This window comes from Macrosteles quadrilineatus, unplaced genomic scaffold, assembly GCF_028750875.1.
Source record: "Macrosteles quadrilineatus isolate MER2022 unplaced genomic scaffold, UCM_ALF_1.0 Scaffold_8__2_contigs__length_117827958, whole genome shotgun sequence".
NCBI classification, from domain to species: Eukaryota; Metazoa; Arthropoda; class Insecta; order Hemiptera; family Cicadellidae; genus Macrosteles; species Macrosteles quadrilineatus.
In genome coordinates this window covers 99,864,742-99,889,145 of record NW_026542601.1, presented here as the reverse complement: position 1 = coordinate 99,889,145, position 24,404 = coordinate 99,864,742, and the positions used below count along the sequence as shown (strand labels likewise).

Here is a 24,404-nt window from a genome sequence, read left to right as displayed (position 1 = left end):
TCTCGGCTAAACCGTTTGTTGCCGGATGCCCTGGAGCGATGAATTTCTGGAAAATACCGTTTGTTTTGCAGTAATTTTGAAAAATATCACTTTTGAAAATGGTAGCATTATCTGAAACAAGTACTTGAGGATATCCATGACATGAGAAAATTCCTTCTAAAAGATTAATTGTGTTCGCACTAGTAGGTGAGTCTTTGATGATTTTCACCTCCGCCCATTTAGATTTTGCATCAACACACATGAGAAAATATGTATTATCAAGCGGTCCTGCATAGTCGATATGAACCCTTTCCCAATTCTCTTGTGGTGTATCCCAGGGATGTACTGGAACTTTGGGAGGGCTGTGACGTGTGAGAGCACATTTTTCACATCCTTTGACAATACGTTCTATTTCTTTGTCGATACTGGGCCAGTAGACGTAGAGGCGGGCCAGCTGTTTCATTTTTGTTATACCTAGGTGGGTATAATGAAGTTCATTTAAGATTGATGGTCGTAAGCTTCTTGGAATAATTACACGATCTTGGCGAAATAAAATCCCGTCAACCAATGTATATTCTGTTTCATCAGACTTGTTTTTTAGATCTTTTACAATTATTGATAAGTCTGGATCCTTTTCTGTTTCACTCCTTATTGTTGAAGCGGTTATGTGTTCATCTGACATCTCGAAAATCATTTGTTCGTATACTTGGTTGACTTCATTGGCAATGATTTCATCAACAGTCGAATTTACTTGCTGAAGTGGAGCTCTTGAGAGGCAGTCAACATTTTCATTTTCCTTGCCAGGTTTGAATTTTAATGTGTAGTTGAACCCGGATAAGTAAGATGCATATCGGAGTAAACGTCCTGATGTCATTTGAGGGAGTGCTTTGTTGTGCTGGAAAATCCGTGAAATGGGTGCATTGTCAGTTACTAGTGTGAAGTGAGTCCCAAAAAGGTAATAGTAGAAATGTGACACGCCAAAAATAATAGCGAGGCTTTCACGGTCTAATTGACTGTAATTTCTTTCAGAAACTGTAAGAGAACGAGAAGCATATGCAATGGGCTTTTCTTCTCCTTCTGTGACATGACTAAGCACGGCTGCAAGTCCTGTAGGGCTGGCGTCTGTAGTTAGTACTAGAGGGAGAGCCGGATCGAAAGGTACGAGAACTCGATCACTGCAGAGCTCTGATTTGATTTGTAAAAATGCTGCTTCACAGGATGAATTCCATTCCCATTTCATATTTTTCTGTAACAGACATCGCAGAGGATATGTGATAGTTGAAGCATCAGGGATGAAACGTGAGTAGTACGACACAAGTCCGAGTAGACGTTTGACCTCTTCAGTATTGGACGGGCGAGGCATCTGTTGGACTGCTTGAATTTTCGTTGGAGATTTACTAATTTTGTTGAACTCTACGACTCGTCCTAAATACTCAATTTTTTCTTGAAAAAATGAGCATTTGTTTCTGTTGACATGTAAATTGTAATCAGAGAGTCTCTGTAGACAGGCTTGTAAATTTTCACTGCATTCTTCAATGGTCGAACCATGCACAATAATGTCATCAAAATATGCTTCTGTCTTACGTAACCCCTTTAAGATCTGAGAGAGTATGCGGTTGAATTCTGATGGTGCAGTTTTGATGCCAAAACTGAGTCTATGTACTCTATAAGTACCTCTGTGAGTCGTCATTGTCTGTATCATGCTAGATTCTTCATCCACCTGGAGATGTAAATAGGCTTTGTAGAGGTCAAGTTTGCAAAAGTATTTTGAATTGCGCAAACTGTCAATAACATCATCAATACGCCTTATAGGATGATTTGCTTGAATTAGACGCTCGTTGACACCGCATTTGTAATCGACGCAGAGGCGGACACCACCGTCTGGTTTAGGAATGACAACCAGTGGCGATCCCCAATCGCTGGCCTCTACAGGTGAAATGATCCCTTCATTTTCCAGTGTGTCCAATTCCTTGTTCACTCGGTCGGTTAAAGCATGTGGGACATTTCGTTCCTTAACAAAAATAGGTTTTGCACCATTTCGAAGCTGTAATGACACTTTGAAGTCTGGAACGCATCCAATTTTCTCTTCAAAAATGTTGGAAAAAGACTGAAAGATTTCTTCAGGAGACTGGATTCTTTTGATTTGGGAAATTTGAGTGCTTTGATTTGTGTCTTCATTCAATTTGTTCAGTTCGATTCCTAGGGCTCTTATCCATTGACGTCCCAAGAGTGCTTCGTGTCCTGTTGGAACAATGTGGAGTTCCTCTTTGACGCAACGTCCACAGTAAGTAACATTTATTTTCACTTTCCCTTCAGGTTTGATAATATTACCTGAGTAAGTTCTGAAAGCAATGTTAGTTGTTTCCAATGGAATGTCCAATTTGAGTTTGTCGAAATCATTTTTAGCTAGAAGTGAGAATTTCGCTCCTGTGTCTACTTCGAATTGTTGTGGTTTTCCATTGAGATTAACTGTGATCATGTATTTGTCTGAATCGTTATTTACTTCAAACAGATCTAGTAACTTCGGGCTTGAATTGACATTAGTTACTTTATTTAGTCCGTAATCAGAAAATTTCGATGTAGACTCTGTAGGAGAACAGCACTGGATGTAATTGGCTGCACTGGGAGAATTGATTTTCTTCTGTTCTGCGATAAGGGTCGAAATGCACACTTTAGATATGTGTCCTTGCTTGTTACATTTGTTGCACTTGAGCTTAGATTTGTCGGTGCGGCACTCGGATGCTTGGTGATTGTCTTTTCCACACCTGAAGCAAAGATTACCAATTCCAAGAGATTTCAGATCTGGACGTTTTCGAGAGCGTGAGGAGTGACCCTGTTGCTGTCTGGAAGGTCGATTACCGGTTTGGAATTGAGATTTCCTTGCTTTATGTGAAACTTTATTCACATCGTCACATATATTGAAATTTGCATTACTTGAATGTGAACGTTTAGACAGTTCCCTGGATTCAATTTTTGATGCTTCGAGGGCGATTGCTCTGGTAAGGATTCCTTCAAAAGTAGTTTCAGTTGACTGTAGAATTTGTTCTCGTTGCCAGTCATCTCGCAAACCTCGAATAAACTGGGCTCTCAGGAAAACTTCGGCAATTGAAACTGTCTGGTCACATGAACACTTGACAGAAAATTCACACTCAGCAATATCACGTTGTAGGGAAGCCACGAATTCTGTTATTGATTGGTGTTCTTTTTGAAATACATTTAGAAAAGAGTGTTGAGATACTACAACGTTCTTCTTAGGAATCAATAACTGCTTGAATGCTGTGATAAGCTCATCATAGTTGAGACTTTTCAATTGTTTCTCGGGGCCTAGAAAAGAATTAAGATTGTTATAATGATCACTGCCGATAGAGATGCACAGTAGCTGTCCAATCTTAGTTGAGTCTGTTAGGCCTTTCATGGTGTAATAAATAGTTTTCAAAACGTTCTAAGTAACATGTAAATTTTTCTTTCTTTGGATCATAGTTTTCAAAAAGAGCCACATTTGAGTAGTTGACCCGAGGTATCTCAGTCTGTTGATCATTCTGTTTTAAGACAGTTTCTAATACTTCTTTAATAAACTTGTTCTGGTTTTCTTGCTGTTGTCTTTGTTGTTCTTGAAAGATAGTAAGGAATTGATTGAACTGATCTGCATTCATTTTGAATACAAAATAATTTGAACACAAATTCTGAAAAATTTAGTAATCTTACATGTAATAATTCTGTTTTTCCTTCGTCGCCAAATAATTGTTGTGACTTTGAATTAGAGATCATAATAAGCACACATTTGAAGAAACTCTTTTATTGAAAATTGTTATGATTAACTATAATAAAGTAAAATGTAAACATTGAAAAACAATTATCATCTGTCTTGACCTTATTTGAATTATTAACTAAATCATATGAAGTCAAGATAGACTAAAGGATATGACAGAAAGGTTGAAACTGTCTGAACTAGGCCACCATAGCCTAGGTTATTTTGGCGCTGTCATGGTTATTTTTGTTTTACTGCACATTTAGTAGTAAGTAATAATAACCTTCGGAAGGCCCTAAAATATTGTTTTTGTTAACATTTCAAAATCAGTATTTTCTGTTAAGTTTTGTTTTCCATTAAATTGCACCTTGGCTACTTATCCGTTTTTAATACACCCTATTGACAAAAATCTCGCCCCTCCCTTACCTTCTCCTTTATCTCAGCAAGTTATTCCGAGAAATCTCATGTGCAATCCCAACAAGGCTGGGCATTCAAGCAGTACATGAAATGCTGTTTGCTCCTCCTCAAGGCATTTCTCACACAGAGACTCTCTATTAAATGCTATTATGAACAAGCCATTATTGTTGTTTTATTTTTCAATGAACCATTTTTCATTTTGCTCTATCGCAAACTCAGTTGTTCTAATGCTGAATGTTTGACAGAGACAAGCAGTTCCAAGCGGACGACCAAACCTACAGTGACTACAGAGGGGTTGTATCCATCCACTCCCCCTCCCTCACCCCGTGCTACTGCCTCCCCCTGCGGCTACAGTGAGGATAACCTGGTACACATCAACATGGTACTGCGAGCACCCAGGCACCCGGCTCTCAATGTATGTATGGGTAATAGATAAATCGTCTATTGGGTACAGAAGTCAATATCCCATCCTTATAGATCAGCTGTGGCCAATCTTTTATTAGAAAAGATCACAGTTAATTAAGCTACTGAAGGAGTGTGCTATAACCTAAAATTCTGTTTCCTCCCTTAGTTTTTAGTGCTGTCAAATTCTGATGTTGCATAAAAAAAGATGCTTTGGTATACAATCATTGTCTTTTAGTTTGGTTTACTTGGCGTATTCAATAGAAATCAGTGATAAACATCAGCACACTTTGTCAGTAGCTCAATTAATTTGTATTCTAAAACTGGCTACAACTTGTATATTCAATAGAATGTCTACTTCTATCTAAGTCCATAGAAATGTAAAAATAATTAAACTTAAATGCTTGGTAAATGGAAAATCCTTACAGCTGATCACGTTTTTGTAATCAGGTTTTATACAAGCTCTTTAAATATCTAAAATTGACCATGTCTATTGCATGATTGTTTTGCCTGACGACAATAAAGGATTTGGTTTGGTTATGTTGCATTTTCAGAACTCCAAATGTGTCACAATAGATTTCAACAGCCTGGACGTAGTGGTCAATGTGGAGTCGTGGGTCGTAGTGTTGGATTTCTTCGGCATCAGTTCCACCGGTCGAGAACCAGACAACAAGAGGGGTCAACAGCATCCAGCAACTGAAGCTAAGTCAGGTTCGTTGCAAAATTTAGAATAGAAAACATACCATATTCTCGTTCTAACCTCTCCCTTTTGTATGTTGTATACCGTCCTTAGTAACTTATGTTGAGTTTACTGAGACATCCTACAACAAGTACCTGTATTTTTGTTATTGTAATCCTTCAAATTCTTTCCAGTTGCCAGTGACAAACCGCACGTCAACACAGAGCACGAGATCTTTGTTCGTTCGCTGTCCGTGGTGTTTAACCGTGCTGATTACGAGGTTGCTCGTGCTGTCATGAGCCAGTTGAGCGCACGAGTAGTAGCAGCGAGCGCAGGAGTTACGGAGACAGAAGCGAGTGTCGGATCACTCAGTCTTGTAGACCTGACACCTTGCCATGGCCAGCTGTACAGGGAGAAGTTTGTGACTGCGGGACTCAACATGGTCATGAAGAAGTGAGTAGGATGTGACAAAATAGTATCTTATACCAGAGAACAGCTTGCAGATTACTAACAATGGAATAACTTTTCTGATGTTTTTGAAAGGTTGAGTGAAATGTAGTGATTTTATTAAATGTATGGCCAGCATTTTTTAACTTAAGTAGCTGACAAACAAGACTTATGTTTAGAGATGGTAAAATCTAGCAATTCATTCTAGAAACAAAGCGAAACTTTCATCAAACCCAATATTGATTCTAGTGTGTGAACCGATACTCAAAACTTCATATTCTTTCAATTCTAAAATGTTTAAATGGTTCTCCAAACTTTTAACGTGTCAGAATCCAGCAACGTTGTGCAATTTAGGCAATGCCCTTTCATTTTCTTGATCACAACGTCATCTAGATCAATTGATGCAATCGCATTAGTATTGAGGTTCCTGTCTCATCAAAATCCCTAAATTATACAAATCACGCCCTAAAGACATCAATAAATACTCTCTGACAAATTACTAAATTAGATATATCTATTGCATTATGTTTACTATCTTGATGAACACACGGGTTGAGGTAGCTCGTGCTTCTGTGATATCTGAGTAAACCATCCGAGTTACCACTCTTATTTGATATTCTGACTTCATCCTTCTTATAATGTCTTCTTGTTATAAACTAATAAATAACATAAGTCACCTTTCTGGATAAGACCAGATTCTGTTCTAAAAGACCAGCAGGCTAATTTCCTTGGCTGATCAAGTGTTAATAAAAGATAATAATTATTGTTTTACTTGTTTTTTTTCTAGACACAACACACCAGATCCCCACTTAATCAGAGAATACGACACTTATCTGCGACTAGACATGATGTCCGTACAGTATGTACACACCAAACGATTCATCGCAGAACTGCAAGCATTCTTTCGCCAGTTTTCTCAGCTTCAACGCATTCTAAACGGTATCCGCTCTACTCGACAGGTAATTAAAATTACAATATTTTGAAATTTTAGCCTAAATACATCAACAATGTTATCCCTTGTTGGTGTGCATTTTGTGGTAGAAAGATCCTCAAAAAGATTACATTCACTTCATACTACTTATTTCTATTTCTTAACCTATCCTAAGAGTTTTACTCCAGCTTTAGGCTCCAGTTGATAGTAAATTTAAATAACTTAACATGATTGGATTGTTGTTTGTAATATTAATATTTATAGTAAGTACTTAATTATTTCTATGTATTAAATTCACTAATATTTAAAAAAATCTTCCTTTCTTAAAAGATATAAAATATAAATCCAAAAAAAGTTCAAAATAAGCCAACAAAACAAAGTTATGTAGAGTATGAAAACACAACTCAATTATAAGATACAGATATTAGTAATCAGTTGTAAACTTAAAAATCCCTCAGAAAAACGGAAAAGACATTAATAATTTTGATAATGCCAACACTCGTGGGAATATGTTTAGCTATTTTCAACCAAGGATGGTTGTTAACTTCAAACTGAGGCCGTTGTGTTTTAGGTTACATCTATTGTATAGAGTTAAACCAAGATGAACGATATCATGTTACACAAGTTATACCAGTTATGATGATGATGTTTTGTTGATACTTACCACAATGGTGTTTCAAATTTCAACAGTTGAACAAAAGTGTAGATTTTTACCTTCTGGTTTGTTGTTATTATTAGATAGTCAAAAATTGTTAGTCGCCACCTTAACCTTAACACTGTCTCTATGTGGTCAGATAAGTGAGCTCGAGGGGTCAGGCACCAGACTGAAGCTAGAGATGGTGGCTGCGTCTCCAGTGCTGTTTCTACCAATGAGTGCTCGCTCTGGGGAGGTGCTCGTGGTAGACCTGGGCAAACTGCACGTCAGCAACCGCTTCCTCATGTCAGGGTCGGAGGGGACCATCAGCACACCCCAGGACAACTCTAAAGGTTACCACAGTTTATTAGTGATGTGTCGGTTGCCATGTTTTTTGGTTTGGTATTTATTTTATTGATAAGGCCTATCTGTTTTTCAGCAAGAATTTCTTCCTACTTTTAATTCAGCTAATACCACTCTAAAGATAATATTTTTTGTTTAAGGTTTATGTTATTACAGGGATTATTGCAGGTTAAACTTAGTTTGATTAATAACTGAATATAAATGTATGCAACAATCCTTGAAACAACAATTGAAATGAAATTAAATGTAAATTTGCCTTTATCGAGACAAACTTAGGACCTCAAGTCCTAACAGTTAACCTTAAAAAACTAACAATAACATAAAATTAATAAAAGTAAAAACAAAAAGTTTAATATTGTCTTCCACAATCGTCTCTTGTGATCGTGGCAAAAGCGTGATTTTTTGCAAAGACATAATTTTTATAACATACAACCGCGACAAAATCTTTTAAGTTCCCTGTGATTGCCAAGACGTTGCAATCTTGTCATGTGATTGCAACAACCAATTAACCAAAACTGCAATTTGCATGGGTTTTTAACTGTTGTCCTCAGGAGTGCTGTTGGACGTGATGCAGATACAACTAGACCACATGGACTTGCTGAGTGGCTACCGGGTCTCTGAGGTTCAACCCAACAGTCATGTGCTGGGTAGTTACTGCATCACTCGCCGAGGTGGCTCACTGCTACGAGACAAATGTCATCTGCAACTGCAAGTGGAGCGCAACCTCATGACGCACATCGCTCACTCCGGTAAAGTGTGATTACTTACTGCTAGTGGCGGTCAAATACACTAATTAATATGTACAATAATCTTAAAATTCTATTCTCACTATTATTTACGCTATTATGAATCAATTCATAAAGTAATGTCGTAACCTGTTTAAGCTAGCATTGTAAGAGCATTGAGGTAATCTCCCGCCATTTTGGTGAAATTTGTGAGCATCTACATGACCATCTACATGATGATTATCTACCACTCTCCATATAATATCGCAAGACTTCTGTGCAAAAAATCTCCTAGCTTAAAAATAAATAGGACAACACTTTCAAACTTTTTTAGACTTAATGAGTTAATATCCCTTATCAGATTTTCTTACACTACCTTGAACAAATGCATTAATAGTGGTAATTGCTTAGCAAATTTAACATTGCCAACGATATTAGACTTTAGGATTATACTTTACTATACCGGTACGGTGGATACTTATTGTACTACTGTATGTATACACGTATGGAAGTAACACTAGCTGTCTTGTATTCCATACAACAAAGCAGAAAATATTTATAAAAACATTAACAGTATATTAATATTATTTTTAGCTATTTATTTCCATTTTAAATTGCAATTTCTCATTCCCCAGTGCCAGACATGAGCATTCAAGGCACTCTCTCGACTTTGGCAGCTACTGTGGACCTGGATCAATACAAGCTGATTAAAGGACTGCTAAGTTATAACATCGGAGAGTGTATTGATGACTTGACTCCTAGAGAAACTGCCACTGCACCTATGCAGGTAAAAATCAAGTTTTACTCAGCAAACATATAATTGTACCTCTAATAAGTCCTATAAACCCCTTTATTATATTTGTTATCCTCTTGCAATGGCGTTTGTTCTTAACCATTTATCTGCCAATTGTATACAGGAGGAGGTAAACAACGCATGGTTGTGGAACTCTATACATCTGGAGCTGGTAGATGTGAGTGTGTGTCTACGTAGAGGACATCAGACTCTGGCCTGTATCAACTTTGTCAAGAGCCACCTCAACGTGGACAGCTACAGCGACGCCACACAAGATGTTGACTTGGTCTCACAGGAGATACTCATCACTGACACTAGGTTTTTAGGTGAGCTCTTTAGTTTGCTTTTTGTCTCTAAAAAATGTGAGAGTTACAGTGATCAGCTGTTGATGGTATTTTTGTGATAAAATAGTGATTAATTTTGTAATTTTAATTGTTTTAAACGTTTTGTATAAAATTATGTACAATATGGAAACTAGGAACTGTCCCACGGCAAAACCCCGCAATAACAAAAGAGCATCGTTTTCCACAATCAAAAATTTTGTTCATTTTCTGCAGCCTTGTAGACATTGTCATTGGCTCCAGCGGTGATGCCAAAATCCATCATTTCCTCTGTGGTAACAAAAACATCATCGTCTTCCACAATTGCAAACAAATTTCGTTCATTTCACGCAATCATGGTAAAACCCGAATAACCCAGGCTAAGTTATTCATGACAAAAACCTTAAATATAATGATAATTTAGTTAATGATTTTTTTACTGATAAGTTCAAATTTTTTGTATCTTGTAAATGTGGAATCATCCGGTCCGTCACACCTTTGCTTAACTAATCAAACCTTATGAAAATGCAAGTATTTAAAATGATTTTTTGAAATAGAATACAAACAAATCAGTACCAACCTAAACCAAACCTGGAATTTTGAAGACTTTCTCTATCTGAAGGTAAACTAGTGTGCTAATGATACTTACATTTAGTGGATATTTCAGATGAACCAGCCAACAAGAGATCCAATATCTTCACCAACATTCTACAACCGATAGTGATGACCTCTGAGGTCGGGACAGTTCAGGCTCAGGTGCACCACAGGTCAGTCTAGCTCGTCAAAATGTCTACTAAATGGTTATTCTGAGACTTAGAAGGTGCTTAAGGTCTGGGGAATTAGTTTAGGGCCACGGAAATATTTTCAACAGACATTTTTGTTCAGCTGTAAATTCTATAATCCTTAACGTAACTGTATTAAATGTGTCTGTATGTACTGTGGAATTCACTAGTAATACCTGATGATGATGTTTTGACAACAAAACAACAAAACATGCACAAATTTAATCAAACCTGTAACTGATGTGCTGACCTCAGTGAGCAATCCCATCTTTCATCATTGAAATAGCTCAAAGGCAGGAAAACATTGTTTCAAAATGAAAAATAAGCTGCAAGATAGTAAAATTGGTCTAACATTAAAATATATCATTTGTGTTTTTGAATGTAATACGTTGGTGTTGCCATTGCAGGAGACTACTGGACATGTCCAAGTTTACCATTCTACTGAACAACATGAGACTAATGGCTATTCTAGACTGGTGGGAGACTGCGAGGGACTTTATACTGGAGAACCCTGTCAACCCTTGGCCAGGTAAGGCAGCACGCCAGTCATTAGTTAAGCTAACCTTTCTGTAAAAGATATATTGGATTGCATTAGGTCCATAGTTACATTGTGTAAATGTATTAAACATCAACACTACAATGCCCAAAAGAAAACGGTTAATCGGTTTCAATCACTCTGAACACTGATTTAAGGAATATGGAAACGTCACATTACAATTAATCAGGATGATTTATCTGAAGCTGTAACCATGCAGACATTTTATTCAGCCCCTGGACTTGTTTTTTCTGGAATGTTTTTAAGTTCATGAATCAGTGTTTAGTTTAACTGAAATGTTGTTCACTGAAACATCTGCTTTTGATTATTATTTGACGGTGAGATCAAATTTGAGATTGAAGCAATGATACTCTCAGTTACTTCAATAATAAAAATAGTGGATTTACAACAAGACATACATTCATCCTAATTTAAAACATTTAATATTTCATTTTAATATAAGAAAATCCAAGAAACCATCAAATAATAATTTTTTATATTACTATATGTATTTACTTGATTTAATTTCCTCTGCAGTAGTGGCTAATAACAAGCGAGAGGAAAAACCAGCAAATCCGGAGGCTCCGCTACCATTTGAGATGAAACTGAACATCACCAACTCAGAAATTGTGTTTGTGGAAGATACTTCACAGTGGGACTCTAACGCTGTCATTCTGAAGGTAATGTGATTGTTAACTTTGTAGATATTGCCTTATCACTAAAGGTGGAGAACCTACTGAGGCTGCACTTATGGTATAGGCCTCTCTTCAGCCTAGAATAATACCAAAATAAAAAAAGATTTTGACCGACATTTGAGTCCTTCAAGGTTAGACAGTTGGAAAAGTGTGTTAGTGACAGAGCTGTCAGAATTGTTACGAGCCATTGACTCAGGTGGTATTGCTTCAGACAGTTAATCCAAAGTAGCAACATCTTGCATTCATATCCCAGCATTGTCACTTTCACCCCTTGCTTGCTTAATGCATTCCATGCACATTTATGGTATGTGGATAGGTAAATTCAAGGCTAAAAGAGCTCACCATCCTTAAAGATAAAAATAATTAACAATCACATTTTCTTACTAGTGAAGGTAACGATGGTTGGAAATTTACTAATGAGTAACACATGTTATGTTGGCAGAGCACTACGGTGATCACTTACCGGCCACTTGTGATGGAAAAGCCTCTGTCTTGTAATCTCAACCATTGTGAGATGTTCTCTTGTATCCTGGGTATGGAGGATGAAACTGCTCTGTCCATTATTGACCCTGTCACCGTCAACATCGAGATTGTACTGGATAAGGGAGTCAAGACACTCAAGGTAATTATTTAAACAAGTAATCAACACTAGAAGTATTAAGCCATATTTTTGCCATAAATGCTAAAGTTTTTTAAGGTTTTGTATGCTAAATTGGAAACATTGAGTCGCTGATTGTGGCAAAATTTTAAGCGTCCCCTGCGATCATGGCTAAATCATGACCATCCACTGCATTTGTGGCGAAACTGGGAACAGTAATGTTTTCTGTAGTCGTCAAGACAGCCTCATCTTCTCCCTTGGTTGTGGCAAAAACCCGAGTATCCTCTGCAGTCACGGTGAAATCGTGAATGTCTTCCACGGTTGTGAACACATCATCATTGTCTTCGTGTTTGTGTCGAAATCATTAACATATCCTGAAATCAAAGTGAAATTGAAAAATCAAATTCTGTATTTATTGCAGAAGCTTATTCTATCGCAAAAATAAAAATTTTACTCGGCTAAAAGAGCATTTGCACACCATGCTTGGCCTGAATACTATAATTGAGAAATTTTGGTAGAGAAACGAGAATTAAACAATATATTTTTAGTAGCTCACTTGTATACAATAATTGTGATTCATTGTGTTCTTGTCCACAGGCACAGATGGTACACTTGAGTCTCCGTCTCTCCTACCATGATGTTCGTATGTTCTCACAAATGCTGGAGTCAGTACCCAAGCAAACACGATGGGCTCGCAGTCACAGCATAGAGTCACCCAGTAGTACGAGGCCTGCTAACTTTAGAAGTGAGTTTCACAGAATAAAGGTTCTTCATATTCTCTATTTCTTTCTTTTAATTGTTAAATTTCTGCTCAGCAGGAAAGTCACCATGCTCTTCCTATGGTTTTAAATCTTAAATTCCTACCTAGTCAAAAATTTAAGTGTAGTACAAACATTCTTTTAACATTTTGAATAGTCTTAGCACTTGTAATATCTCTACCCTTACTTGAATTGTTAGAAACTGATAAGTGTGAACACAGTTTACTAGGGATGGACGAGATTGGATTTTTAGTTCGAGACGAGACGAGACGAGACTTTTTATTTCTCATAAAATTTCGAGACGAGATCGAGACGGGATTTCCCTTCTCATACACAATGGGAAATGCACGTTCAAAATTTTTACCTGATTTTGTAACATTGTTAGATGACTGTTTAAATACAAAAATAATGATAATAGGCAAGAATATTTACAATCTTTTATTAAAAAACATCAGCATAACATTTTTTTTATTAATCACGCCTAACTTATTAAAAATGCCTACGATTAGGAAACATAGTGATATCAGTTAGGAGAGAGTTCAACTTATCCTAAAATAAAATAAATCATAAAATAAAAGCAATATTAATTTTTATAAAATAATTACTTGTTTTGACTTTTTATAGTAATAAAACATTCCTCACACTGCTTACACTTAACAAAACTTCTCAAATGTTATTAAAGTAATATTATTAAAATAATTAAAGTAATATTTACATTTAAAGAATTAATTAAATAAGAACGCCTTCGCAAAGGAAACGCAACTACAACACGCTCCTGTATTGTGGGTATTGCATTGACTTTCTGCAGGCGTTTTTAATTTTTTTTTTTTTTTTTTTTTTTTTTTTATTCTTGTCTTGATAAAAATTTTGGCCAAAAAGAAATCTCGTCTCGTGTAACGAGATTTAAAATTTCCCGAAATTTCGAGACTTGACCATCCCTACAGTTTACTTGTTGTAACGTTCCATATTCACTATGCATCATAATGTGCAATGATGACTTGTAGGTCAGCTGGTGAAGCTGAGTGCGCTGGGGTTCAAGGAGGAGGATTGTGTGAAGGCGTTGGAGACATGCAGTGGTCAGCTGGATGATGCTGCTCTGTGGCTGACTCAGCACGCTCTGCCTGTAGTAGAGACTCACGGTTCAAGCGAGGCTGGCTACACTAACCGGTCCTTCACTGTCATAGAGGTATATCAGTGGATTTCTCATAAAATGTAATTGTTTAAACAAAAAAAATCAGTTGAGATGATGGCTTAGTCAACTCCAAATGTGTGTCAGTGATGTTTGTGTCCTGATGCACCACACGACACTCTTGTATTGCTCACCCTTTACTTTGATACGTTCTACCATAGACTTTTGTATACTGAAGGAGACATCTTATCTATATGGACCCGCCGTTACCAATGTTTTATTAAAAAATAAAATAGTTGTGAAGATATTGAGCCAGTCACAGAAGGTGCTAGTATCAAAAATTATATTTTCTACCTTTTGTTTGTTGCTGACAAAGTTGGTGGCTCATAACAGTTGCTATGGCTCACAATAAGTTGTTCCTTCAGTTTAAATCAGTAAAAAAGACTTGATTAGGCCCTAAGGCCCTTGTAAACTGGCAAATGCTATCTCTTAGATACTCTAGTGCAACCAGTATTATGCTTGTGAGACTTCTATAGTGCCCTAGATCATTTTTTACTACAATTTAATCTATATGTGGCAGGTGGAGACGGACTGTCTGTCTGTATGTATCATTGACGACTGCCGAGACGCAGATGTTCCTCTGCTAGAGCTGACCCTCGGCTCACTGATGTACCGACAGGACTTGGCTCAACAGAGTGGTTCTGCCAACTGTGCGTTACACAGTGACTACTACAACCGCACTCTGTCTGGATGGGAGCCCTTCATCGAGCCTTGGTCGTAAGTAACACTCTTGCAAGTTAGCTATTGGAACAAGATAGATTTTAGAAAAAGTAAAATTGGTTCCTATTGATGGATACAGTAAACTTCTTCACCAGATGGTTTAAAGTATTTGGGTGAGAAGCCTTAACAGATAAATATTGTATTTGACATAAGGACATGTGAACAAGAATGCTTAGTACCTACCTGGAGGATGTTAATGGAAACCTACCCTAGTATGGGTAAGAATCAACCAATGTGTTGCATAAACTCTATCGTGAGGTGACCACAGCCAAACCTCTCAACACTGGTTTACACTTAAGTAAAAAAGGTTTTGCGTTTAAGTTTCAAGATTGGAGATTTGTAGCTCAATTTTGTTTCAATTTAAATTATCACTTCTTTTAATGTATACTAAACTGTAACTTACTTTGACCTTTACACATTTTTTTTTTTTGTATATAGGCCTATAGTAAAAAAACAAGACTCATAAAAGACTGCAGACAGCTTACACCTTAACAAAAAATTGTTATCATTTTGCAAATATTTACCTTACAAGACTTTGAAAAGGCTAATTTATTGTCACATAAAAGTGGGAAATCCAGCTAGTAAAGAACAGAGCATTTGTCTCAGATTTTAAGTAGTTTGTTTGACAGTGGCAGGAGCGTTTCCGAGACCAAAATTGAGAGACAACCATCATAGTTGAAGCAGCCATTTAGATAATCCACTATATTTAAATAATTATAATAATAGAATAATAATTTGCCAATTATTGTTTGCAGATGTAGCTTTCAATGGGACAAAACTCAAGAAAGACAACAGGTCTACTTGTTGAGTGAGGATGTTTTAAACATCAACATCACCAGCACTCTAGTCGAACTGTTCAACAGTGTTAAGGAGACTTGGACCCAAGACTACTACAACCCCAAGGACAGGTGAGACAGTTAGATACAGTGAATTGAGTTATCGTATGCTAGGAATTATTGTGGACGTTTCCAATCACCAAAAATTGTAAAAGCTCAGAATTTTCACTGAGTCCAAGCCCAAGCCTCAAGGACTTAAGTCTCAGCTCTAATTAAAATACCAGCTGATTGCTAAAAAATTCTTATTCAAGGAACAACCAATTTTAAACCCAATTTATTTCCAAAACACCTGAAAATGTTTGTACAGTGCTCGCTGTGACAGTGCGACCAACCTGAAGGCCCTTGGTAGTCCACCTGGCTATAGAAGAAGATCTCCGTTTGTTCCATTTGCGCTACGCAACGACACTGGTTCTCGATTGTGGTTCACAACTATCATCACTTCCAACAATACGTGAGTTATTTCACTGTCAACTTAGGAGGAGGCTAATTTTTTAGCCCAACAAGTATTTTATTTAAAGAGTTTTCGATTAATAACATAGGTACACATTTGAAAAAGTAAAAATTTAAAATAATGCTGTATATTGTACAAATAAACTTGCACTATATACATTTTTGAGCTATAAATAAAATGTAATTGTGGTGATTGATTAGACGATAGCGTTAATTTGCATTATATTATACTAAATTGAACTGTTCTTACCTGTTTATTATACAGATACATAGATGGGCTGGAAACTGAAAGGAGAAATTCTGATAGAAATCAACAATGGACAGCAGTTGATCCTGGTGAAACCATCCCATTCTCGTTTGAAGAGAGAGGTAGATATTAGCATGGTTTAACTGTTCACCTGGAATTTTTCAATTGTTTTTAAACAATCTAATATATAAAATTCTCGTGTCACAGTGTTTGTCTGCAAACTCCTCCGGAACGACTTCACCGATCGTTATGAAATTTGGTGTGTAAATTCTGTAGGTATGCGAATCGGACGTAAACTATTTCCCGTTTCAAAATTCTTAAAAGGGCTCCGCCCCAGTGGCTCTGGAGTTTCCCATGTTAACCTTATGAGAAATGGAATTAATGAATCTTAACAGCTGTTTCAATTAAACAAGTTGGTTCTGTTCTATGATGTTCAATAGCATTAAAGTTACAAGGATTACCAACAGGGTGCAGCACTATTATTTCTTTTACATTTATGACAACAGCTAATTTGCAACCAAAAGGTGAGTGAGCGTAGCGAACGAACTTCAACCTGGAGGCGAGTGAGCGTAGCGAACGAGCTAGCCTGGAGGCGAGTTAGCGTAGCGAACGAGCTCCAACCTAAAGGCAAGTGAGCGCAGCGAACGAGCTCCAACCCAAAGGTGAGTGAGCGTAGCGAACGAACTTCAACCAGGACGTGATTGAGCGATGCGAACGAGATCATCTTGAAAATTAAACGTAACGGTACTTTCTTTCCATCGGTCTGTCTTAGGGGAAACCTATAACTTAGGCGATACGAAGTTCGCCGGGTCAGCTAGTATAATATAAACATTGACAACACTTAAAATATAACATTTATTAAGTTCTGTAAAATTATCACTCGGTCACTAGTATTTACCTAACGTTCACATCTACAGCTACACATATCAAAACCAAATTTAAAGATACAATAGATAATTTTCTTATTGACAAGCCTTTTTACTTAATTGAAGATTTTTACAGAACTACAATTTAGAATTTTTTTAAGTGTTTGATTTTAAGTTAAAAGTTTTAATGTTAAATATTTTATGTACCTATGGATTTAATTTTGACAATGCACCTATTCTAAATGTTATGACATGTATGGAATGTTTTGTGCAAATAAAGTCTATGTCTATGTCTATGTCTATGTCTATAATGACCAATTACTTTTAATTGGTTGTTACAGAAATCCTATCAAGCAAAACGAATCAGAGTTTATTAGAAGGTTTAACATTTTAATTGAAGTTCTCAACTTAAAGTACAAATACATAGTTTTTATTGGCGATATTAATATTGACATGCTTGACAAAAATTATAGAAATAGGAACAGTTTATTACATATTGTGAGAGCAAATGGATTTTCTTCATTAATTGACTTTCCAACTAGAATCACAGAATCTACTCAATCTACCATAGATAATATTTTTACTAATTTGGAACCTTATAATTACAGAGTAACAGGCATCAACACTCAGTTGTCCGACCATGATGGTCAGATGCTAGAAATTTTAAATACTGTGACTAAACATTCTTCCCAAAAATTTTATTTTGAGTATAAAAGAAAATTCTCTGACTCACAAATTGACCAGTTTAAAAACTTACTTCAATGTGAGTCATGGGCAGATCTTTATGCCTCTCCAGTGGAAAATAAGTATAATATATTTTATGAAACATTTTGTTATTACTTTAACATATGTTTTCCTAAATCTCTGTCAAGGCAGCACACACAGCCTAACTTGATTAGCAATGAGTTAAAAGAAGAAAAACAAAAAATTTTTAATCTTAGCCAAACAGCCCGAGAGTTAAAATGTAAATCTTTATATAAAAAAGTTAGGAAATTAAATAAAACATTCAGGTCAAAATTGAAGTATTTTAAAAAGCAATATTATAAAACAAAAATTAACAAATCAAACAATGTAAATAGAACCTCTTGGTCTATTATAAATTCAGAAGTGGGAATAGGATCTAAGAATGTACAAAACATTAATTTAAAAGTAGGTAATAAGTTGAATTCTGACCCTGTATTTATTTGTAACAGTTTTATTGAATATTTTTCAAATGTAACTAGTATAATGTCTAACTTTGAACCAATGTCTGAGAATCAGGTAGACAATGAAATATTTCAGTTTGGTAAAAGGTTTCGATTCAGCTTTGTTAATGAGAATGAAATAGATATAATTATTAATAGTCTAAAGAACTCTTTTAGTATGGGCTATGATGAGGTTCCTGTGGTTCTTCTGAAAAAAGCCAAGACATTTTTACTAAAACCAATCACCCACCTAGTTAATTCTTCTTTGATATCCGGTATATTTCCTGATAAGCTAAAAATTACAAAATTAAAACCACTTTTTAAAAAGGGGGACAGGCAAATGGTGTCAAATTACCGACCTATAGCTTTGTTACCCTCTATATCTAAGATTTATGAAAAAGTAATTTATAATCAATTGGTAACATTTTTTGAAAATAACAATCTGTTTGACAACTTTCAACACGGGTTTCGCAGAGGTAAATCAGTTATAACTGCTGCCACTGATTTTATAGAATCGGTCATTGATAGTCTGGATGGTAAATTTAAGGTAGCGGGTTTGTTCTTAGACCTGCAAAAAGCATTTGATTCAATATCCCATGATTTATTAATTTCAAGGCTTAGTACCTTGGGTATAGAGGGGACTGCTTTAAATTTGCTTAAATCTTATCTCTCTCACAGAAAACAGTTTGTTGAAATTATCTATCATAACCGTAAAAACTATAAAATTCCATATCAATCTTATACCACTGACTTAAAATATGGGGTTCCACAGGGATCCATTCTGGGGCCTCTTTTATTCATTATTTATTTAAGAGATTTTCCGCAACTTAGCAATTTAAGTAAACTCTGCTTGTATGCTGATGATACCAATTTGAAAATCATAGCCTCAACAAATGAAGAATTAGAAAGCAAGGCAAAATCAGACATATGCGTTTTAAATGATTTTTTTAACTCCCAAAATCTGAATCTCAATGTGGATAAAACAAGTATCATAAATTTTCAAACTCGAACTACCAGAAATCAACGTCGACCGATTATTAAATTTAATAATAAAACCATTGAAGTTAAGGATAGTACTAAATTTTTAGGATTAGTAATAGATAAAAGACTCAATTGGAACTGTCATGTTGAAAAAGTACTTTCAAAAGTTTCTTCTGGATTATATGCCTTAACTAGATTAAAAAACTATTGCGAAATAGAAACTTTGAAGTTGGTTTACTTTCATACATACATTCAGTGATTTCATTTGGGATTTCCCTTTATGGCTCAACCAATAAGAGAAACTTAAAATCTATATTAAGAATGCAAAAAAAAGCTATAAGAATAATTTACAACCTTCCACCTAGAACTTCTGTTAAGAGAATGTTTAAAACAGAAAATATAATGACAGTTTTCGGTATGTATGTTTTTGAAACAGTGGTATCTGTTAAAAACAGATTTCATGAAATAGAGTTGGTTGGAAGGAAACATGATTATCTTACAAGAAATCGAGGCAAGTTAGCATTAAGTCCTCATAAATTGCGCCTTTTCGAAAAAAAACCCAAATACGCCGGAACAAAATTCTATAATAAACTTCCAAAGGACATACAAGCAGAAGTAAATATAAAAAAATTTAAAAATAAACTTAAGAAATTTCTCATTAGCAGGGCTATTTATTCATTTGATGAACTGTAATTGACTTTTCTTTCCCTACTAATCAAACTATGTTTTAACTGTTAGTTTTATGTTCTTTTACAATTTTTCCCATTTACTATAAGCATGTATGTTTTATTATAACTTATAAGAAATGTGACACTATTCATGTATATATTTCTAATGTACTTGATGAATAAAGATAATTTGAATTGAATTGAATTGAATTGAATAACTTATCAGACAGTTTGAACAATATCCTGTATGAGTATACACAAGTATTTAGTGAATTACACTGTTTCTCCACTAATCAGTTTTCTATCATTTCTATGTATTGTTCTGTTATCCCCTGTGATATTTGTGTGATATTGCAGGCAAGATGAGGCACAGATACACACACAAGGTGACCATACACCAGCTGGGAGTGAAGGTAGAAGGGTGGCAAGCTATAGACCCTGTCACTGTGGACAGAGTGGGAGTCTACTTTAGACTTGCATCGCCAGACTACTCATCTGCTGTAAGTATCCGCACACACATATTTTCCCTCCATACATTGTAACCTTCTTTAGAGTGTGATAATTTCAGAACTACAGCTTGCCCAATATCTAGTTCATCTCATATTTCGTCAGACCTATCAAGCCAATTTTTACTCATTTGAAAAACAATCGACAGCTGATACATTCAATAACCCAGTACACTACACCTACACCTCAACTCATACCAACTAACTAGATTGATGATTTTTGTACTAAGTGATGTGTATCAGGCAAGGAAAATAGATAATCTGTTTCTAAGCGGGAAATTACCTGCCAATCTGAGCTCAGGTAATGATGGCGCACTAAGACATTAATGATCCACTAAAACCATGCCATCTAACCTAAATGTTCTAGGCGACCATATTTAATACACAAAAATCCAAAGTTTTGCAGGTTTTGCTTTACTTTCAAAGTAGGTGATATGGTATGGGTTAGATCACTAATGTGTAAACCTTTAATTTTCTGGTATTGTCAAACGACACCTATTGTTTGCTAAAAATAATTTGACATTTTCATACATCATAATTAACTGTTTAACCAGATAATGTGCAATGGATATACCTAACTAGCATGTTGTTTGTGGTATGTATGAGCAGCGCAGTGAGCTACCGCAGGCTAGGGTGGTACTGGAGGTGACTCTGGAAGGCTCGGCTCGCAAGTTGGTCACTGTTCGCTCGGCTCTACAGCTGTGTAACCATATGTCCGACACTGTGGAGGTGAAACTGGACAACACGCACATACATACTGGTGGTGAGTGAGAGAACTTAGTTGATCTTATACATTAGACTGAAGTAGACATTATTATTCAAATTGTACATAGTCCAAAGATCTAAGAGAGTGTGCTAATGTCAAAATTCTATTTACTCTGTTATTTTTTTATACTTTGATAACTGAAAAAAATAATCCTATGGTTAACTCATAGGCCTTTTTCAGTTTGCCTTGGTTTAAATTTTAAAATCAGTCTATAAGTTACTAGTTAAATGTATTTTTGAAGGGGAATAAAGCAACTTGGCTTTAAGAACTTGTTAAGGAGATAGGAAGGATACACACAACTAACTCATCTGAAGAAAGAGTCTCAGGAAGTTAAAAGAACACAAAAAAGGACACATTTAAAATGATATTTTTTTGTTCCTTTCAGAGGCCTCATCATAGGTAGAATGGCAGTTACGAATAGCCAATATTGTCAAGAAACGTAATGGGTAAACTAATTATATATAATACAGGTTTTATATTAAGTAGCTTATCCCTTGGTTTTTCTAGGTACATAAATAATCAGAAGCTTCTGTGTTAAAAGCTATTCTTAACGTACTTCTAGATTAAAAAATTAATTATTTCCAGTGCCACTTCACCTGACTGCGAGCCCCGGTGCAACGTTGTCAGTGCCCCTGTCACACGCAATGGCTCAGATGTGGGTGCGACCGCTAGACCGTGCACAGGTCCCCACACACTACCACGCGTTCTGCAACCGACCAATCACATGGCATCATGTGACCAAACCTCTACAGGACATTGAGGAGCTGAGGCAGTGTCATAGCAATCGCGGCAACAACTACAAGTGAGTCAATGTAGGATTAAAAATAGAAGTATTCATTTTTGTTGTGGAGTACCTTGTTGAATAAACTGTAAGAACTTTTGAATGACAAGTGCTAACTATTGGTACAACTAGACAAATCTGCATGTTAAATTTGTCACTAAATCGTCGTAGTTGATGTGAGCCACTGATAGATTGTGCTGATGTAAATTACTAATTGCTGTCAAATGAACAAACTTTTTTATTGAGTCAAACTGATGGAAAGACTCATTGTGATCTATAGCAACTGTTATGACTCATGACCCATCAACTATGTTAGCAGCCAAAAATAAAGTAGAAAACAGAATTTTAGATACTTAACGCATTCCTTGTTCACACAACTAGGTTAAAAGAAAAAAATGGCGACAGCTGGTCCATATAGATTGAATGTCTACTTCAGTATCCAATAGTCAATGCTGAATGCTACTTGTAAAATTTACCAGTACAGTTCATCCATCTACTAAACTAGATCACTCTTGATTTTCTTGATAAGTTCCATCACAAAAAAGTAAGATACAGAGGATAAAAGCTTATGGGACAGCAGTGCGCTTTTAGATGTGGGATGGTGGGGAGGAAATGTACGTGTACCGAACAAGGAAGAGCATGAACAGCGATGGCCACAGAGCATTTTTGTACATCAGTTGTAGCGCACAGGGCTTCCTACAGTGTTAGTGCTGTAGTACGTATGGCGAGGGGGAAAGGAGAGCGGAAAGGGACGACAAATAGGGGATGACAAATTTTCTCTAGACAGCAGCAACTGTTAATAGACACCAATTAAGTACCATTGAATGTACCCTCTGTATCTTACTTTGTGGTTCTATGAACATGCCTAAAGCCCATGTGAACATTGAATTTTAGGTTAATTTGGGAATCGAATGTGCCCAGGGTTGCTTAAGAGAGACTGTGGTTGTGACTAGGTTCTCGGTGATGGTGAAGAGAGAGAACTACCCGGTAGACAGACCTCCACCTCTTGCTCCTCCGCTGTCCAGTGTGTGGTTACAGCCAGCTCACACCATCACTCTGCTCAACGCTCTCACCATAGTGAACCTGCTGCCTCAGGAGCTCAGCTACAACATACGAGACATTGTCAAGGGCCGCATCAGGCCGGGACAGGAGGCGGCTGTACATCAGGTACATGCGGAGTAGAGGTGTAAAAAATGCTTGGTTCAAGACAACCTGCGCTTAAAAGTGATTGAGCTGAGATTTTATTCTTAAGATATAACTAATGCAGGTTTAAGTTTATAAATTGGTCGATCGATACACAAATTAGTTTTGGCCGTTTTGGGGTGATGGAAAGCTTAAAGAAAATTTCAAGCAGCATGAAAAATTATTACTTTTCAATTCAAATTTTGACCAGAATCATCCTCACAATTTCATGAACATTGCTTTAATTTTAAACACAAGTTCATCTGTTTTAATTGTCCGTTACTTTAAGTCAGAATTTTTGTCCCTAAGGTTGACCAGGAGAGCCAGATAGAGCTGCATGTTGGTCTGGAGAACTATCCCGGAGGCGGGACTCTGGTTATTCCTCCATTCCCGGCTCCCTTCACGACCAAGTTGAAGCTGCTTGACCAGTCCAGACGGAGACTGCAACTGACTGCCTCCGTGGTGGCTCAGCAGGGCTGTGGGCTCAGGGTAAACATATATATTGTCTACAGTACATATATTGTGTGTAGGCTACTTACGACACCAAGGTTTGTTACCGTTTGATAAGAAACTAGAAAGTGGAAATATAGCTTTTTCTTTTGTCACAGTACTTAACTCTGTTCCAACCAGCTTGAATAGAATCTATATATTTAATACGTGACATGAAACTTTGTGAACAATAAGGCTTTTTTGTTTTAAGATTTAACCGCACATATTATGTACCAAAATGTTCGTCTAGGTGTGTAGATGTGCAAACTGGCTTTAGATTTTTGAAATATATCTTTTTAAGGGCGTGGGCTGCCCTCAAAGTTCCTTCCATAAGGATAACATTGTGATTGATTTGAATGTTATTATATTCTGAAACAGATGTCAATACATTAGTTTAAAAAAATTAAATCCCTGCTGTTTTGTTTGGTTTTGAAATGTAAATAGTTTGCATGTTTTTAAAAATAATTAGAAACCTGGCAAAGAAATGTTACCTATAGGACATGACGGGAGAAAAGTTTTACATAATATTTTTGTTTAAACATGCCAAGGATCCGACGACGAAGAAATATAGCCGGTCGGACACGGTGAGTCAACATACGGCAAGCTAAGCAAAACGTAAGGAGCCCAGACGAGGAGCTGGAACCGTGAGTGGCAACGTGTACTTACAAATTACACTGACAAATACAGTACAAGAATTCAGCAGCATTCACTTGGCGAGATGGCGTTGAAATAT

At 36.4% G+C, this 24,404-nt stretch overlaps 1 protein-coding gene across 1 annotated transcript in view; it reads left to right on the top strand.

Annotated features, from left to right (window-relative positions):
• The window catches only part of LOC128999258 (intermembrane lipid transfer protein VPS13D-like), an 84,796-nt gene that overhangs the window by 35,262 nt on the left and 25,130 nt on the right, over positions 1-24,404 (top strand). The window contains exons 33-55 of the mRNA XM_054425653.1: positions 4,390-4,559; positions 5,101-5,257; positions 5,420-5,678; positions 6,460-6,631; positions 7,398-7,590; positions 8,152-8,349; positions 8,961-9,112; positions 9,243-9,444; positions 10,106-10,205; positions 10,628-10,749; positions 11,293-11,435; positions 11,893-12,072; positions 12,646-12,793; positions 13,811-13,992; positions 14,516-14,712; positions 15,471-15,623; positions 15,859-16,002; positions 16,267-16,370; positions 20,305-20,447; positions 21,063-21,216; positions 21,805-22,021; positions 22,954-23,167; positions 23,492-23,671. Of these exons, the coding sequence (XP_054281628.1) occupies positions 4,390-4,559; positions 5,101-5,257; positions 5,420-5,678; positions 6,460-6,631; positions 7,398-7,590; positions 8,152-8,349; positions 8,961-9,112; positions 9,243-9,444; positions 10,106-10,205; positions 10,628-10,749; positions 11,293-11,435; positions 11,893-12,072; positions 12,646-12,793; positions 13,811-13,992; positions 14,516-14,712; positions 15,471-15,623; positions 15,859-16,002; positions 16,267-16,370; positions 20,305-20,447; positions 21,063-21,216; positions 21,805-22,021; positions 22,954-23,167; positions 23,492-23,671 (3,884 nt within the window). The remainder of the gene's footprint in view (positions 1-4,389; positions 4,560-5,100; positions 5,258-5,419; positions 5,679-6,459; positions 6,632-7,397; positions 7,591-8,151; positions 8,350-8,960; positions 9,113-9,242; positions 9,445-10,105; positions 10,206-10,627; positions 10,750-11,292; positions 11,436-11,892; positions 12,073-12,645; positions 12,794-13,810; positions 13,993-14,515; positions 14,713-15,470; positions 15,624-15,858; positions 16,003-16,266; positions 16,371-20,304; positions 20,448-21,062; positions 21,217-21,804; positions 22,022-22,953; positions 23,168-23,491; positions 23,672-24,404) is intronic.